At 30.7% G+C, this 17953-nt stretch overlaps 1 protein-coding gene across 1 annotated transcript; it reads left to right on the forward strand.

The window, feature by feature from the left end:
- Nucleotides 1–1175: 1175 nt before the first annotated feature.
- Nucleotides 1176–7699, forward strand: LOC129306526 (7-deoxyloganetin glucosyltransferase-like). The gene is made up of 2 exons (XM_054947166.1): nucleotides 1176–1732; nucleotides 6594–7699. The coding sequence occupies exons 1-2, from the start codon at nucleotides 1213–1215 to the stop codon at nucleotides 7535–7537; spliced, it is 1464 nt and encodes a 487-aa protein (XP_054803141.1). The 5' UTR covers nucleotides 1176–1212; the 3' UTR covers nucleotides 7538–7699.
- The last annotated feature ends 10254 nt before the right edge of the window (nucleotides 7700–17953 follow it).

The following is a 17953-nucleotide window of genomic DNA, read 5'->3' on the forward strand; positions in this document are numbered from 1 at the left end:
TGAACATTTGTTTGCGTCTATTAACCCACACGCACAGGAGATGGGACTTTTCGACGCTTAACTCGCGACCTGTCTCTCGTCCCGTCTCAATTTTAATTGGAAAATTTCATGTAGGTTTCAAATAAAAAGTTAATTACTATAAAATTTATTAATAATTATAATAAAACCATTAATGTATTGAAAATGACTTTATTTTAATTATTAATAAATTTTAAAATAAGTAATTTTTTATATAAGATTTCATTATAATTCTCCCATTTTAATTCTAGTCCCATTTGATTCCATCCTAAATTTTTGAGTCAGACTCAAAATCGATGAAGACCTAAATCCCCCCAACACACTCTCTTTTTGAATTATTCACATGTGTCTTTTTAATAAAGGTAATCACATTTGATATATAATCAAGCACTAAATAATTAATATGATATCTCTTTTAGTGAATATTCAAACTTAATTTATTATATGTATTATGAGATATGAGTTCAGTTTGCTAAATTTAACTCCTGGTTCATACACACTTTCTATCTTATCTCTTTCACTTTGGATATATATGACCACACTTGGAGGTGCTTGATGAGTTTTGACCACAATAGCAATTTATAATTAATGATGCACTTACATTTATTCCTTGTTAAAATTATCATATGATTATGAAAAAAATTATCAGTCCAATTTCATAGGTTTTGTTTTTAATCTCTGCAATTTTTTTCAATATTTTCAATCCCTATAATTTCAAAAAGATTTGGTGACATTTGTTTTTTAAGTCCTTATAGTTTTAGTTTTTTTAGTGTTTTTAATCCTTATAATTTTTTCAGTATTTTTAATCTATATAGTTTCAAAAAAATTTGGTGCCATTTATTTTTCAAGTTCCTATAATTTTAGTTTTTTTAATATTTTTAATCCCTAAAAAGATTGAAAATACTAAAAAAAAAATATAGAGACTAAAAGTAAAATTTGATGAAACTATATGGATCAAAGATTATGTTTTTCCTATGACTATATATATATATATATATATAATTTTTTTATATTGCAATTAATGGAATATATATAATTTTTATCATACATATTACTGTATACTAATTAATATAATAAAAGTGTGTGTCTATAACTCCTAAAAATGTCGGAATTAAGCTAAGGGAATTATCACCATATAAATAAGTGAGGAGATCGCGATGACTGTTAGGACATCAGGTTTGAGTGGCCAAAGCCATGGGGGAAGCAAAATCAGCGAAGCCTCATGTGGTGTGTGTTCCTCTTCCATTGCAAGGCCACATCAACCCAATGCTAAGCCTAGCAAAGCTCCTCCACCTCCATGGCTGCCACGTCACCTTCGTCCTCACCCACTTCAACTTCAACCTCCTCCTCAACTCCAGAGGTCCCGATACCGTTAAGGGCGTTCCCGGCTTCCAGTTCGAGGCCATCTCGGACGGGTTGCCGCCGGAGAACAAACGGTCGATTCTTGACCTGCCGGCGCTGTGCAGGTCGATGCCTGTACAAGGGTTGCGTTCGTTCAGGGAGCTGATAGACAAGCTGCAGCATCAGCAGGGTGGTTCGCCGGACGTGCCTCCGGTGAGCAGCATAGTTTGCGATGGGGTGGTGGGGTTTGCGATGAAAGCTGCGGAGGAGTTCGGTATACCTGAATTCGTGCTGTTCACTCCGAGTGGTTGTGGGATGTTGGGTTACCTTAACTTCGATGAGCTTCACAAGAGAGGGTTTTTCCCATTGAAAGGTACGAAAGTCTTCCCTCGACAAATCTGAAATATTACCTTCAACGGATTGATTATCACGCAGCAGAGAGACAAAAGTGGATGAGATCCACTGGATTCCGCCCACTATCATAAAAAAGGACCTGGGCATCTAAATTTTAATCTTGAATGATTCAGATTTTTTTAATTTTAATTTTTAAAAAATAAAATTTATAAATTTTTTTATAAATATATTTATCATTAATCTGAATAGTACTATTTTAATTTGAGACTTTAAGTGGTTCAATTTAATATTATAATTTTTATAAATTGATTATCTAAATATACTTTGAACAAGACAAATTTAATATTAAATTTTTTAATAATTTTTTATTTTAATAAATATAAAATAAAAATAAAAAATTTAAATTTAGGCCTTGTAGATAAAAATTTAATATTAATTTTAGACTATTCAGAGTATATTTAGATAATTAATTTATAAAAATTATAACATTAAATTAAATTATCCAAATTTAATCAGTACTGGTTAGATTGATGATGGATATATCTAAATTAATAATGAATATATTTATCAAAAAAATTTATAAATTTTATTTTTATAAAATTAAAATTAAAATTAAAAAAATCTGTATCATTTAAATTAAAATCTGAATAGCCCAGATCCTTTCCTATAATGAATACGGCCGTTGATTGCTGAGCACCGAAATCAGACTCGCCCACTACTCTTTGTTCACCTTTTTCTCTTTTTTCTTTTTTAAAATTTATGGTACGAAATGTTAAAAGGGTATTATAGCAAGCTGCTAGAAAATACTTCCACTATCTCTATATATATAAAATATTTTTAATTAAATTATATAAATTAATAAAAATTAATTATTTAATTAAAAATATAAAAATATTTTAATTTTATTCATAATTATTGTCATTAAAAAATAAATATTTTTTTAAAATAAATTAATGAGAGTATTTATCTTTTTTTTCTTTTAATTTAATAAGTATATAATAATTTTTAAAAAATATGCTAATAATTCTTTATATTTAAAAATAAAAAAATTATAAAAAAAATTTTGTATGAGAAAACGGAGGGAGTAATTCATATCCCGTACTTGTATTGGATTTTTCTCATTGACAACGGCCTCACATGTGGTATCTTGGCAAGTTCGCTGCATAACCTTATAAATATATTTTATATTTTTATTTCACGTGATTACACTCTTTTTGTTTAAAAATTTAAAATATTTTTAATTAAAATTTATTTTCAATAAATTTATTATTTTTAAATTAATTTTATTTTTTTATATTTATTCTTATTTAATAAATTATTTTATTTTAAAATAAATATAAAATAATTTATTTAATAGAGACATTTAAAAAAATAATGATTACTTATTTAAAAATTTAAAATATTTTATATTTTTAAATATTTAATTTCTTAAAAATGCCTCTAATGGATGGAATATATTCTTAAATTTGACATTTTAAAATTAATTTATTCGAAATCAGTAATCAAATGCTGTTTGCTGTACCAAATGATTTATTTTCACCTTGGTGTATCTTTCACTTTTTATTTCTTCTGTAAAATGGTGGGAGCACATTCAATACTCAGCACAGGTGAAGGTGCACATCACTTCTAAAATAATTTAAACTCTTTAAGTTTAAGCTATATGATTCAAATTTAAATATTATTTTTTTATTTTTTAAATTAAAAATTTATAAAATTTTGAATAAATTTATTAATTTCCAATATATACTATTCATATTTAATTAGATTGGTTCAAATTTAATATTAATTTTTTATAATTTTTATAAATTAACCATACAAATTTTCTCTATATTGTTTAGATTCAAAAATTTTAGCTTATTGTATTATCAAATTCAAAGCAGTTCAAAATAAATATGTATGGTTAATTTATAAAAATTGTAAAAAAAGTAATGTTAAATTTAGACCAGCCTGATTAAATATAACTTGCATATATTAATAATTATTAGATTTATTAAATTTATAACATTTTTATTTAAAAAAATAAAAAAATATTAAATTTAAACTGCCTAAATTAAATTTAAATAATTCAGATTATTTCAAGCGTAATGAGCTCCAGTAAAATGGTGGGGTGTACGTCTATTGCTGGCAAACTTGGCATATCACTTGATAGGGCTTACCTCATTTGATAGATTAGGATGATGGGGCATTGGGGCCCATGGTCCCAACACGTGCCTGCATCGCCTCATAGACAACTGTGACACTGGCACGTAAGATTGTCGATCGGTTTCACCTTATGTAATTTCCAGTGCTACTGTTACTGCTCTTTGAAATCATCTTTACTTATTATTAACTTTTTTTTTTTTTTGAAATCATGAAATGATCTTTACTTAACTGACATCAATTTAAGAAATTAATTAAAATTATTTTAATTTTTAAAAACAATTCTAATTACATGAAAACTGGGGCGGAACTAGATGGAAGCCGGAGGCCAAATTTTTGAATATTAATATATAGAGTTAAAAACCTAAAATGTCCCTCAACTATGTAGAAAGGGTTAAGATTATTCATAAAGTTAAGAAAATGTTATTTATATCTCTCAATCATAAAGATTTTTTACTTCATTACTCTGCCATCTATTTTGTTAAATTTCATTGTTAGTGAGACTTACATTTGAATTTTCAATATTTTTAGTGGTTCCACCAATTTTTATATTGGGTTAAAAGTCTAAAATGTCTGTTAATTAAGTAAAAAGAGTTAGGATTGCTCTTAAAATCAGGAAAGAGTCATTTATACCATTCAACTACTAAGATTTTTTATTTCATCGCCTTGTTGTTTATTTCATCTAATTTTATGATTAGTGGGGCCCATATTTATTTTTTAATATTTTTAATGGGTTCCACTATTTTTTAACATTTTTAATTGGTCTCCTTAAGTCATACCTTTGAGCAACTCATTGTTCAAATTTATAAAAAATTAAACTTCACTCCACAGCTTTTTGATGGCTCCAAGCCCATTTTTTTTACCATAATTTTTAACCTTCCCTCAAATTTGCCATTGTTAAATGACTAGAACTTCGCCAACCATTACAAGAACAAGATTTTTTCAGCTTGGCCATTCACAACAATAACAAGATTGCAATTAGCATGTTAGGTGCTTTGTTGCCGCTACTCCACTTGCTTCAATCTGAGAATGAGCAATTGAGAGAGGGAATGAAAGTAGGAGAGAGAGGAGAGAGGAAGAGTAAGGAGAGAGGGAGGGGGAGAGAGAGAGGTGTGCTTTTTTAAAATTATAAAAAAATAAAATATAGGACCCACTAAAAATATTCAAAAATGCAAATGTGGCCTATTAATGGTGAAAATCAACATAATAGATGGTATGCTAATGGAATAAAAAATCTTATGACTCTTAACTTTAAGGACAATTTTGACCATTTTTGTTTAGTTGAGAGGCATTTTAAATTTTTAATCTAAAAAATATAATAAAAAATATAAAGTAGGTACCATCATTATATTTTATTATTAAAAAATATTTAAATAATTCATGTGAGCCCTACTAATAGATAATTAATGTTAGGGCATGGAAAAAGCAAAATTTTGAGATTGATAGATAAAATTGACCTCAAGTTGAATTTAAGGTCATTTGTGAACTTTCGTATACAGTTTAAAAATAAAAATAATCCTTAACCATAATATATATATATATATATAGGTTGTTTAAGGTTTTTTATACTATAATAAATTTTTAAAATTAAAAAAAATTAATGAATAAGTTACATGTAATTATATAGTATTTATTTTTTTAAGAAGTGTGAAAAATCAGATTATGCATAGATTATATTAAATATAAGAAAAAACATAAATAATAGGTTAATTTTTTTTAGATGTGCGAAAAATCAGATTATACATACATTATATTAAATATAAGAAAAAACATAAATAATAGGATTAAAGGGCAAAAATACTTGTGAACTTTTTATTAGGAGCACCAAGTATTCTTAAGTAAAGGATGGTACAAAAGTGCCTATAATATTGATGAATTGGGAGCAAAAATGCCCAAATTGTTAAATTTGACTAATGTACACCTTTGTACCCACTGCATCAACACTTCGAATACTTTTGCACTACTCTTCATTGAATGATATTGGGTGTCTTTGAAGAAAAAATTTGTAGATATTTTTGCTCTTTAACCCTAAATAATATGAAAAACTTCATATTTTTAATACATGTTCATATATACATATATGTAATTGTATAGTGATTGCTAGAACATATATCTTCAAATTTTTTTGGAAAAAAATTAAATTAATATATATATATATATATATGATTTAGGTTTTTATAAAGAAGTAAACTGCTCAACTTTTGTAATAATTGGTATGAGTTCTTCCAAATATTTTATTTGAAAGAAAGGACTAACATGTGCTAAATTTACACAACTGGTTTCTCCCTCCTGCACTCGTAAAATCATATTTACATATAAACAGTTTTTTTTTTTAAATTACTTTAGCTTTATTTTTTTTAATCAAACTTACCTGTCCATACAATACAAGTGTAAGTGGGAGGGAGAAAACGTCCCAACATAAACGGATAGTGATAGCTGTCACTCTTCTTGTTTTTTTTTTTGGTGGACTATCATTCTTTTTTTAGAAAGTTAATAAATACGTACTATTAACAAGAAAACAAATACACTTTGATAAATTACAGAATTACATAATATTTAAATACAATTCAAATCGCAATAAAAAATGTAGAAGTATTTGACCCAAAAAAAAAGAGTACTATATATACATATAGAGAGAGAGAGAGAGAGAGAGAGAGAGAGAGAGAGAGACCATTTAATATATTTTGGCATTTTATCTGAAATTATTAAGTTTCAACCCCAATTAATTGTTTGGATGGTAGATGAGAAGAATATACACGATGGCTATCTGGACACAGAAATAGATTGGATTCCAGCCATGAGAGGAATCAGACTGAGAGAGATTCCCACATTCTTCAGAACTACTGATCCTTCTGATACAATGTTCAACTACAACAGAGACTGTGTGGCCAACGCCGTTAAAGCCAACGGCGTCATCCTCAACACCTTCCAAGCCCTTGAATCAGATACCCTAGACGCCATCAGATCCACCTACCCCCATCTCTACCCGATCGGCTCCTTACCACTGCTCCTTCGCAACCACGACGACAACGACTCCACGATCGACTTGAACCTGTGGAACTCAGAATCCAAGTGCTTACAGTGGCTAGACTCGAGAGAGAAACAATCAGTGGTTTACGTCAACTTCGGAAGCTTGGTGACCATGAACACTAATCAACTTCGAGAGTTTGCATGGGGATTCGCTAACAGTAACTACAGTTTCTTATGGGTGATTCGACCTAATCTCGTGGAAGGAAGTAAAGAAGTGTTATCAGAAGAAGAGTTGAAGAAGAAAGCTGAAGGAAGATTCATGATCGTGGGATGGTGTCCACAAGAGAAAGTGCTGGGCCACGGGTCAGTGGGAGGGTTTCTGAGTCACTGTGGGTGGAACTCGATGTTGGAGAGTATCAGTGAAGGTGTGCCTCTGGTGTGTTGGCCGTTCTTCGCAGAGCAGCAGATGAACTGTTTCTATGCTTGCAAGAGGTGGGGGATAGGGCTGGAGATGGAGGAGGGTATGGTTAAGAGAGAGAAAGTTGAGAGGCTTGTGAGAGAGCTTATGGAGGGAGAGAGAGGGAAGAAGATGAGAGAGAAAGCTTTGGAGTGGAAACTCAGAGCTGAGGCTGCTACTTTACCTGGTGGTTCTTCTTACAATAATTTTATCACTCTGGTTGAGAAATTCAAAAAGGGTGTCGTTAAGCCACTTTGACGTTTCTCATGTATGAGGGAAAGCATGTTAATTAATCTAGTTTCTTCGATTAGATTTAGATGTAATTTTCTTTTTTTACATACATGTTTTTGTTTTATTAGAGTCAATTCTATTTGTAAACACAGTCCGACAGTCAATTGGACACCTTTCTTAAAAGTCGAACATTGGTCATCAAATGGTAAAAGATCTTTAGTCCCTTCTTATTGGTAGATGAAATTTTTATTATATTTACATTATTATTATTATTATTATTATTATATTAATCTCCATTTCAGTTAATATTTTTTTTATCAGTTGTTAGAAAAATTAACGCATGCAATGGCAAATTCAAAAGGATAAATTAGAGGGTTCAGGGGTAGTGTTTGCCTGTTTGCGGCCATGCATGATTCAATTTTAGTCGGTTTGATTAATGGAACCAAACTAGTTCAAAACAACATTCTATTCTTTATCTTTTCCTGTATTCAAATCAGAACATTCTAACATGAAATCAGATTCAAACTCAAATAAGAAAAAGATTCAACCTCGAATCATTAAGTGAAGAATGTCTTTTTTTTTTTAAAAAAAAAAGAAAAATCAATACCAAATTTTAAAAACCCCTTCAAACGCGCGGTTGCGTATAGAGTTCACTAATTCATATTTTAACATAATCTCCCCTGCCCCCATGTCACTTGAAGGTTTTCTCTCTTTTTTTTTCCCCAATTTTATTAAAAATTCATTCCTCATTTCAGAGAGAGCTAAAAACGGATGGGTGCGGGCCACTTGTGACCTTATCAATCACCCGCCCCTTTTTGGCTGAACAGGTAGCCACCTGCCCGTACCTGCATGAACCTATTTTCATCCATTTTAAAACGGGTGGAAATGGGTTTGGGTGGGTCTGGGCAATCCATTTAGCCTACTACACTTGTTTTCTTAATTTAAAAAATTATAGAAACATATGTTTTTCATCACATTCCAATTTTAACATAAGTACTCTCATTCTAAAAGTTTAAACTTGTTAATACAGGATCAATAATTTAATAATAAATAACTAGAAGGATTGATAATTTCAATTCCCAAGTAGTCATTCATAATTTTAGTGCATTAATCTTATCATTTAATATTCCTCACATCACATCCCATAAGGCCACCACAAATCTAGAAATTCAAAAAGCATTATAACTCCATAAGTAACATCATTCTAAAAGTTTAAACACCAAAATATATACAACTTCAGACAAGTTGTAAATGGAAACTGTATTACAAGTAAAGTTAAGAAACACAATAAAATTTAAACATCAAAAACCACCTACACAACATAACACAAACATAGAAGATCAAGTAAGGAATCAGGAATGTTTGTCAATATTTTTTGGATCTCCATTAGTCATCAATCTTTATCTTCATTACTCGATAGGATAGAAGATTGAGCTATTGATTCTTCCTCTACAAAATAAATTAAAACAATTAGATAAATGAGCAATAATATATATATATATATATATATATAATATGGGAAAAATGTGAAGGAGAATACAAATCAAATAGGTTATTTAAAATTCAAATTACCATCAATAGCATGGAAAATCTCATCAAAATAATCAACATAAATCCCTTCTAGTAGGGTGCATGATGTTGATGATAGTCAATTTTGGGTGCAAATGAGTGCCTTAGCCATTTTTGAAGATAACGAACTCTTAACAGTATCTATCACTTGACTCCCAATACTAAAAGCAAATTTTAAAAAAACTGTAGAGACATTTATAGCCAACAAATCACATACAATTAAACTCAAAACTTTATACTTGAAAGAATTCACTTTCTATCATGCCAAAATGTTAAACTTATCATTATAAGTATTGACTAACTCTTTGCATTTACATATTCTTCTACCTCTAAAATTGGTTTCTTTGGATGCTTATATTCATTGCAGTGGCTAAGAAATCTTACACTGCCACATCAATAATTCTTTTTAGAAGGTAAAGGAACTTGCACCTGCCCCACCTCTATAACAGTTTAGATGGTTTACTACCACTAATTGCAATTACTGCTGTGTACTTATTAAATAAGCAATACAAGAGCCTTATAATCTCATTTTACGTCAATTCTCTCTTTATGCAATCACCAATAAAATGTTTAAAAGCACCATCAACATACGAAAATTTATATTTAGGATCAAGAATCATCACTATCACCAACAATAGACTGATGTTTTTTGCCTTTCCCTAATACTTATAATACTTACTTTGCATCTTTTCTACTATGTCACTTAAAAAAGGATTAGATTTAACTGCAACTAAATCTAGCCGTGTCTTGATTGCAAATATATTCCAAAAGCATATGCCTGATGTGACACAATTTGATTTAAAAAATTGAAGGGTCATAATATATAACTGTAATGACCTTAAATTTTAAATTGAACAATTTTTTTTTCCTAATGAATATTCTATTTAAATAAGTTTTATAGCAAAGTAGAAAGGGATAGTTTATAGGAATTTATGTTAGAAATTTTCTTAAGAATCCAGTGTCCAAATATTTCTGAGCAATTTTAAAATTTTAAGAAAATCTCGTGTCTTTTCCTATAATTTTTTTTATGCCTTTTCTTGTGATTTTCTCATGCTCTTTTTCGCAATTTTTCCCAATCCCCTTCTTTTGATCAGAAACTATTTCTTTCATGTGAAGAAAACAGAGCATCTCATTTCCTTTCCTTTACCGCCATTGTACACTTCTCTAGACCTTCATAGTCGGTTCATCTCTGACTCTTATCAACGTCTGTAGCTCACTGTCAATTGGGTGTCTATTTTCACTGTTGTTGCTTCGTCCGTTGTCATCGTTCTCAATCACGTTCGCCAGCCACAGTGAGTTGGGTTGCTGATTCTCTTTCACTGTCATCGTGCTATTCTTTGTCGACAAGAGGTTGCCATCGGGTCGCTATCTTTGCTGCTACCTACTTCCTCTTCTCTGTCTCGGTTCGTCTTTGTGAGATGGAGAGGTTGAATATCTTCCTTACTTTTATTGCTCTGTTTTGTGGTGAATGGAGGTGCATATACGAGTGGTCAGTTTTTCTCCTTTCTTCCTTCCCTACTGTCGAAGTCCTGTGTGTGTATATGTGGTAGCTGATGCTTTTATTGTTGGCTGAAATTACAATCTCTTCCTTTTTGTGTGTATGACAGATTGGAACCCTTATCTTCTTCTTCGACGTTGTTCAGTGGCTAATTTATGTTTGTTGCCACTGAGCTTTGTTGAGGTAAGATGTTGTTTTCTTTCTTTCCTCTTCAGATTATACAGCACCACCGAATCATAGCCTTCTTTCTCCAGCTGATCGATGTAATCCCTGTTTATCATTGTTGTTGAGACATTTTTTTTAGTTAGGATTAAAGTGATGTTTTGGGTCATGCTGGAAATTTTTTATGGTGATGTTGAGCTGAAAATTTGGTGAAGAAACCAAATGTTGGAAGTTATTGATTTTGCTTGGATGCTTGCCATATAATTTAAAGAATTGTAAATGTTCTTATATAATGCTTGTAGGAATGATTGAAAAAAGAAATTGGTGAAAATAAGATAGTTAATTTTAATAGTAGAGCGTAGAGGAATTATATAAGCAAATTGAGGAAATATATGTCTTCATACAAAGAGTAATTTGATCTACCTATTGGAATTATACAACACCTAGAGGAAAATTATTAGACAAAAGAGTAATTATTAAGATTTTGTTAAGTTTGGAATAAAGGTTATGTCAATGGTAGAAATAGAATGCTACCAAGTATTTTGAGCTACTTGATAGAAGTTATTGGTGGGTTCAATTAATTTTTAATGGGTTAATAAGGCATATAAAGGGTTATTGAAGAGCTTAAATATTAATTTAACTTTATTGTTAAAGAAAGAAAAAAATTTATAATGACACAAGGATTGTTGGGTTATGTGATAGATTAATTTGGGGGCATCATTAGAGTAAGCAAGAAATTGAGGGAACCTGAATATAAGGTTTTTTAAAATTTTTAGGTGAGTGGGTAGCGTTTTAAATTAATTTTTGGTAGAATGTTTATAAAATCCCTTTATTTAAATTTTACTATTATTTGTTATAAATTGCAAAAACATTCATGTAAATCTTTTTTTATAATTGTTTTATTTATGAATACGTGTTAATTTTATTAAGGATTTATATTATTGATAAGTAATGATTGAAGAATATATACAACAACTGGTATTATTTTTCATAAACGGCTTAATTATTTAATTCTACATTGAAATAAAATGCAATGATTCATGTACGGAGAAAATGATAAATTATTTAGGTAATAGAAAAATAATAGTTGGATAGTATTCGCCAGTGAAGATTTTGAAGTTATTTTTCTTACTCTATATATCCTTGATTTTAATGAGGGGGATTGAGTTCAAAACACTGAATGCCAACGGTAGTTCCGTTAGTCATTGGCGCTCCATGATACACCTAATTAACAGGGTGTTTGTAGAAGATGCTAGCCCCAAGCGTAAGCTAATACATGTAAAACAAAGGGATGGTTATTTGTGGGTATCGTATTCATGGTTGTTTTCATAAGCTTCATGTTTGCGCTTGTTTCATGGCTTTCGGCCATGTTTGACTAGTTGCTTACCCTTGTGGACTATATATCCATGCTTGATTAATTATTTACCCTTGTATACTGTGTATCCACACTTGTTATTTATTCTGATAAAGCCCTCTTAAATTTTAAATTAAAATTTATCATTTCTCTAGTAATTCTCTAAAAGTACTTTATCAAACTACACTATTATTGAAAATATTATATTTTATGAGCAATAAAGATTTTTTATACATATATATTTGATTATGTTGGCATTGTTTAATTTCACGATCATATTATTGAGAAAAATCATTAATTATTTCCAACTTAAGGATATAATTCATTATTTCCTTAAGTCATTTAAAGTTAAATTTATTATTTATAATCTTCATATTTTTTTATTATAATTTTGATTGGAATGCTACTCACTAAAAATTTCTTTAATCTCAAATATTGTACTTGACCCTGTTCTTCTTATGGATTGTTGAGGAACCCTATTACTTTTTGGAAAGAGGAAGCACATGGTAATTATTCTTTTTAGTGAAGCCTTCTACTATATTTTATAAATTATAAGTTAGTGCCCCATGTATATCATAGTTAGGCCCTAGTCTATCTTGTTATTATGTAAAATGTTGAAATAGAGCTAGTCTCCTTGCTAGTCTTGTTGATAGGTTTTGTTGTTGTGGAGATTTTGGGAGGTTCAAATTATTGGGAAGACATTGTCAAAATTTATACAAAACATTTAAAACTTTACAAACTTTATTATTATATATAACTTCTATATATTAATATTTTAGCTTAAATTTCTCATATTCCATGCTGATTATACTTTTAGTATTGGGGTGTGACAAGAACAACTTCATGGATTAGTCTATGGATTAGTCCAAACACTAGTATTGCTACCAAATCCCACCCTATAACAAACATCTTTAAAAAGTAAATCTCTTCTAGCTAAAATGCTGCTTGCTACCTAAGAAGCTTTAGGACCATGGTTAGCTTGCAAGAACGAACAATATGGAAAATACACTGCTTTAAGGATTTGGACCTATTGTTATTGAGGGTTATTCAATATATGCTAGGAAGTTTGGGTAAGCAACACATCATTGAAATTCATAAAATAAAAAAAAACCAGGTCCCCCTTGATATTTAGGAGCACAAAGCTTGTCCCAAGCTTTCTAATGCATGTTGTTTTTAATCATGATTTCTCGACTAGCAAAAGTTAGGAATTTGCTTTTCCAATTATGCACTTTCTTCCTTACTATATACATAAGTGCTACCACTTTTAAACGACCCCACAAAATAGGTAGACCAAGGTAATTTCTTGATGCATTGCAATAGGATTGAAGGAGCTCTTTGATGATTCTACAATTATTTCTATCAGCATGAAAGAACAAAATTGTGTCATTTACAATAATAAATAGATAAGGAGAGAGCGGGTCTCCCCACCTCACTACCCTATCTAGATGAATTTGAGCAATTAGTTTACCTAAGACCTCTTCCTAAGAAGACTGATAAAAATGGCCATTGAATCCATTTAGTCTCAGTGCTTTTGTAGCACCTAATTGAAAAGTTGCTTGTTTGACCTCTTCTTTAGAGATAAGAGAGACCAACAATTCATTCTGTGATGTAGAAATGCAAGGATGAACATAGCTTAGAACCAAGTTAAGATCTCTTATCTGGCTTCTAGTAAAAGATTCTAATAAAAATTAAAAATTAAAAGAACAATTTATTAGTCTGTCTAACACCAATAGCCTAAGCTATCTCAAAGTTTGACCATTTGATTTCTTTGCCTTCTTATCTTTGTTAAATTGTGAAAAACTAAATGTTCAAATCCCCTAAAGAGATTGAATTAACTTGGGACCATTTCCACCAATAAGTTTCCTCTTATTTTCATGGCTTCTCAAGTTCTTTTGTTAGGCTATAAACCATGTTTTTACTTTTCAGCAATAAAAATTCCTTCCTTTAAGTCTTCAATCTATTTGAGAACTCTCTTAATCACCTTTCTATTATTTGGAAATTGGAAAGGCTTTCTTGCTGTAAACAATTAATTCTCTACTACATCTTTCAGTGCAATTCACAAACTGAGGTACTAACTAGGAGGAGGGGTTTTTAATTAACCATGTTTTTTTTTGGATAATCTTCTAGAAATCAGGGTGGGAGGCCCAACTAATCTCATATTTGAAAGACCACGGAGTTTTCTTGTTTTGGTAACATAGAAAAATAATTAAAAAGTAGTGATCTAAAGCGACAGAGTCAATATGAACAGCCAAAGAATTTAAAAACTATTCATGATATGTTGAATTGGTTATGGCTCTATCAATACGTTCCTTAACACACTCTTCATTAACCCTTTGATTACACCAAGTAAATTTGGACCTTTTTGTTTCTAAATCGAGAAGCCCACAATTTACAACAAAAATTTAAAAGTTCAAGATTCGATGAATAGCTTGAAGATTCCCCCTATCTTTTCAGATAATGAGAAGAAATCATTGAAATCTCCTAGACAAAACCATGATTCTTTCACCCCCTTTAGCCTAATTCCTAATTTCATTCCATACCTGTCATTTATTCACTTCAATAAGGGGTCTATAGATAAAGGAGACAAAAGAAGGAACCTCCCCTGCAGAAGAAAATAGAGCCACATTGATGTATTTTTTTACAAGAAAAGAGAATTTAAACCTGAATATCATCAATCCACCAAAGGGCAAGACTTAGAAAGTCTAAAAGAGTCAACATACCACGAGTATCTTAGACCACATCTTCTCTTAATTTGGTTAAGGTAGGGTGCCCTGTTATTTCCATTAGGAAGACAACAACTGGCTTATTCTTGAAAATTACCTTTTTAAGGTTTTGGACTGCTAAAGGCTTTGCAATTCCTTAGTAGTTCCACAAAAGAAGATTTATGGCTCCCTAGTAGCTTTAAGCCATTAGAGCCTTCATCAAGTGTAGAAGAAATAGAGTCATCAATTCTAGAATTAAATATGAAATAATCATCTGGTAAGTTAATCTCAACAGCAATTAGGACATTAACAAGGTTACCTTCATCTTTCAAAGTGTCTTTATCTCCTTTTGTTGAAGTGATTGTCTTGTTTCTCGCCTTACAGGAATTGTAATTGGAGCATTGAGTTTTTGTTTCTCCATCTTAGAGGTGGAAACTAGTTGAGGAGAGGTAGTTTCGAGCTCAACACTCTCAGAAAAAAAGACTTCTTTGCTTAGTTTAATGTGATAAATTGATGACTTTAGAATCTCTCTCTAAATCCACATGTTTAAGTTTAACAAAAACTTTAGTCGATAGGGAAACAGGAATGTAAGGTACCAAAGCCTTAGAATACACAGAGTCTTCCTCTTGGGGAAAAGAGGTATTTTTAAATAGGCTACATAGAATTTTGATTCTTCTGTACAGGGTAATAGAACTTTAGGTTCATTGAGAAGAAGTAGTCTTTGGTGGGGAAGAGATAATGGAAGGAGGCCTATTATCAAGAGAAAAATTTATGAGAGTAGGTGTAGATCTATTAGAAGTGAGATGTTGATTATGTGAAGCCTAAATGGAGAAAAGCTAAACTTTGTCCTTGTTTGGTCATGTGACCCTGTGCTGCACCATCTTCAGTGTCATGGCCCTTACACTAGTGCGTATCAGAGGGATGCCTTAGACTATTTGTATACCTACTTCTTCCTTCATCTATGATGATCTTATTGAAATCTTGTTGACCATGCATCACTATTCTCAACTAGCTATTCTTTTCAGACCATTCCTTCTTGTAATGAACTAAAGTTGCATCAACAAGTTTGGCCATAGAGGCAAAGAGCCAAGATCCATACCCATACTTTTTATCTTCTTCACTTGAAAAAGGGGATGGATTTTTACATAGCCTACTATTATGTCTAATCACACCACAACTAAAGAAACAACTTTGCAATTGTTTATATTTTATAATGATGCAAAACTCTAAATGATTTGGTTTTGAAGACCAGAATCTAGGTGGAAGAGTTTTCTAATATTAATCAAAATGTGAACCCAAAGGAAATTTTGAAAATGTATCCATTTGGTTCAAGATGTTCAATCCATACATATCCCCCACTTGAGCACCCATTTGAATAATATTTTCTAAACATAAAGCAGCAGTAGGTAGATTGTGGAATTGTGTCCAAAAAGAACTCGATTAAAGTCAACATCAACTATAGGCATATATTCATTCCAAGTGTGTAAGTTCATCATGCAAGTATGGACTAACCAGGGTCATCCTTGTAGAATATGCTCCTTGTTCTTAATTGTTTTGAATATGAAAATGAAAGTATTTGGGTCCCCAGCTTCGATGGTATCAACATCTCCTCCTTCCTTTAAACCCTAACCATTTTGAACCATATAAACCACAAATGTGTGATTCTATTTTTGCTTAAAGAAGATTTTCCTAATTAAAGCTCCCTAGAGCATTTTTTTCATAGACAAAGATTTCTAGATGATTCACCTTCGTCTATAGAAAAAACAAAGAGCCCTTAAAATTTTCAACTTAAGTCAAAGAGAAAGAAAGTTTGGAATAAAGAAAAACAAAGAACAAACTCACAAACACTCTAGCAATGATCTCTACCATAGTAGGTGGCAAAAACACTCACTCTCATGATGAAAAACGACTACTTACTGATCATCACATTGGTGACAATTGTACAATACTCATAAAGAGAGACCAATGCTTTGAGAGAGAGCAATTTTTGAATTTTGAAATTTAGTCTAGATGAATAAGGATATTTATCCACCTTAAAACCCTCTATTTCACTATCTAAACTCATCATTAAACTCCTTAATAATCCATACTGTAACCCATAAAAAATTCATCATCCACTCCATTTCTATCTTAGCCAAATCTCACGATCTTCATCTATAGTAGTTTTCAAAGTTGGTCAATAAGAAGAGCGTATAGGGATGCTAATGAGGAGTGGCTAAACTTGTATTCTCTTCTTAAGATGCATGGATAAACTCTCTTTGACCTCTTGAATTTGGAAAGTTTCTCTTATCCCTTATATCTTGTTTAATTCCTTGAGTTTTGATGCATGTGACATTGTAATGATGATGGTTGTTGGAATTGAATTTTATGATACTTGGTTGAATTTGTATGATATTATTATATTGTTTATTTTCTAATTGAGGTGTAGTCATAGTGATTTTGGTGCTATCCAAATCTAATTTTAATCAATCCCTTACTGCATTTAATTTTTAGTCACCTTTAGTAAGCTTGTGAGTCATGGTTATGCATTAAGCACACTTAGAGTTAGCTAGTCATTTTTCCTAATTAATTGAGGTCTCACTTGGTTAAGGCAAGGGCTGAAATTGGCAATTAACTTCATAGTCAATTGGATTTCTTTAAGCATAATTAGTTTTAAAGGTTAATTGAGGGTCCCAGTTAATCTAAAGAACCTAAGAGCATTAAGTCATAATGGTTACTAGAATGTATTTTAAACCAATTGAAGTTAAGAGGGAATTATTTAGATAGAGCAAGGATAAGAGGGAGTTTATGTGCCTAGGAAGATCATTGTTTTGCATTTTAGTCACATATTTCAACCATTTTTTAAATTTGTCCAAAATCTTAAAAATACAAAAAAATTAGTTTTCATTTAACCTTTGCCTGTTTAATGCCTAATCAATTAAACCAAATCAAATTATTACAGTTCTTGATAAATATAAATAATTAAGGTCTTAATTTTTAATCAATTTCGTAAGAGATTCGACCTAGGTTGCTCTCTATACATATTAGAGTATTTCTTAGTTTAATTTGAGTGCTTAAGTGATTAGTGCGTATCAACTACACTTTAGAGATTGGCGATTTAATAGGGTTATAGAATGACGCACCCTGGAATCAATGACCTAGGATCCTTAAAAGCTAGT

Source organism: Prosopis cineraria, unplaced genomic scaffold (assembly GCF_029017545.1).
Source record: "Prosopis cineraria cultivar Desert tree isolate PC_DT_omini unplaced genomic scaffold, ASM2901754v1 PC3, whole genome shotgun sequence".
In the NCBI taxonomy this organism is placed as follows: domain Eukaryota; kingdom Viridiplantae; phylum Streptophyta; class Magnoliopsida; order Fabales; family Fabaceae; genus Prosopis; species Prosopis cineraria.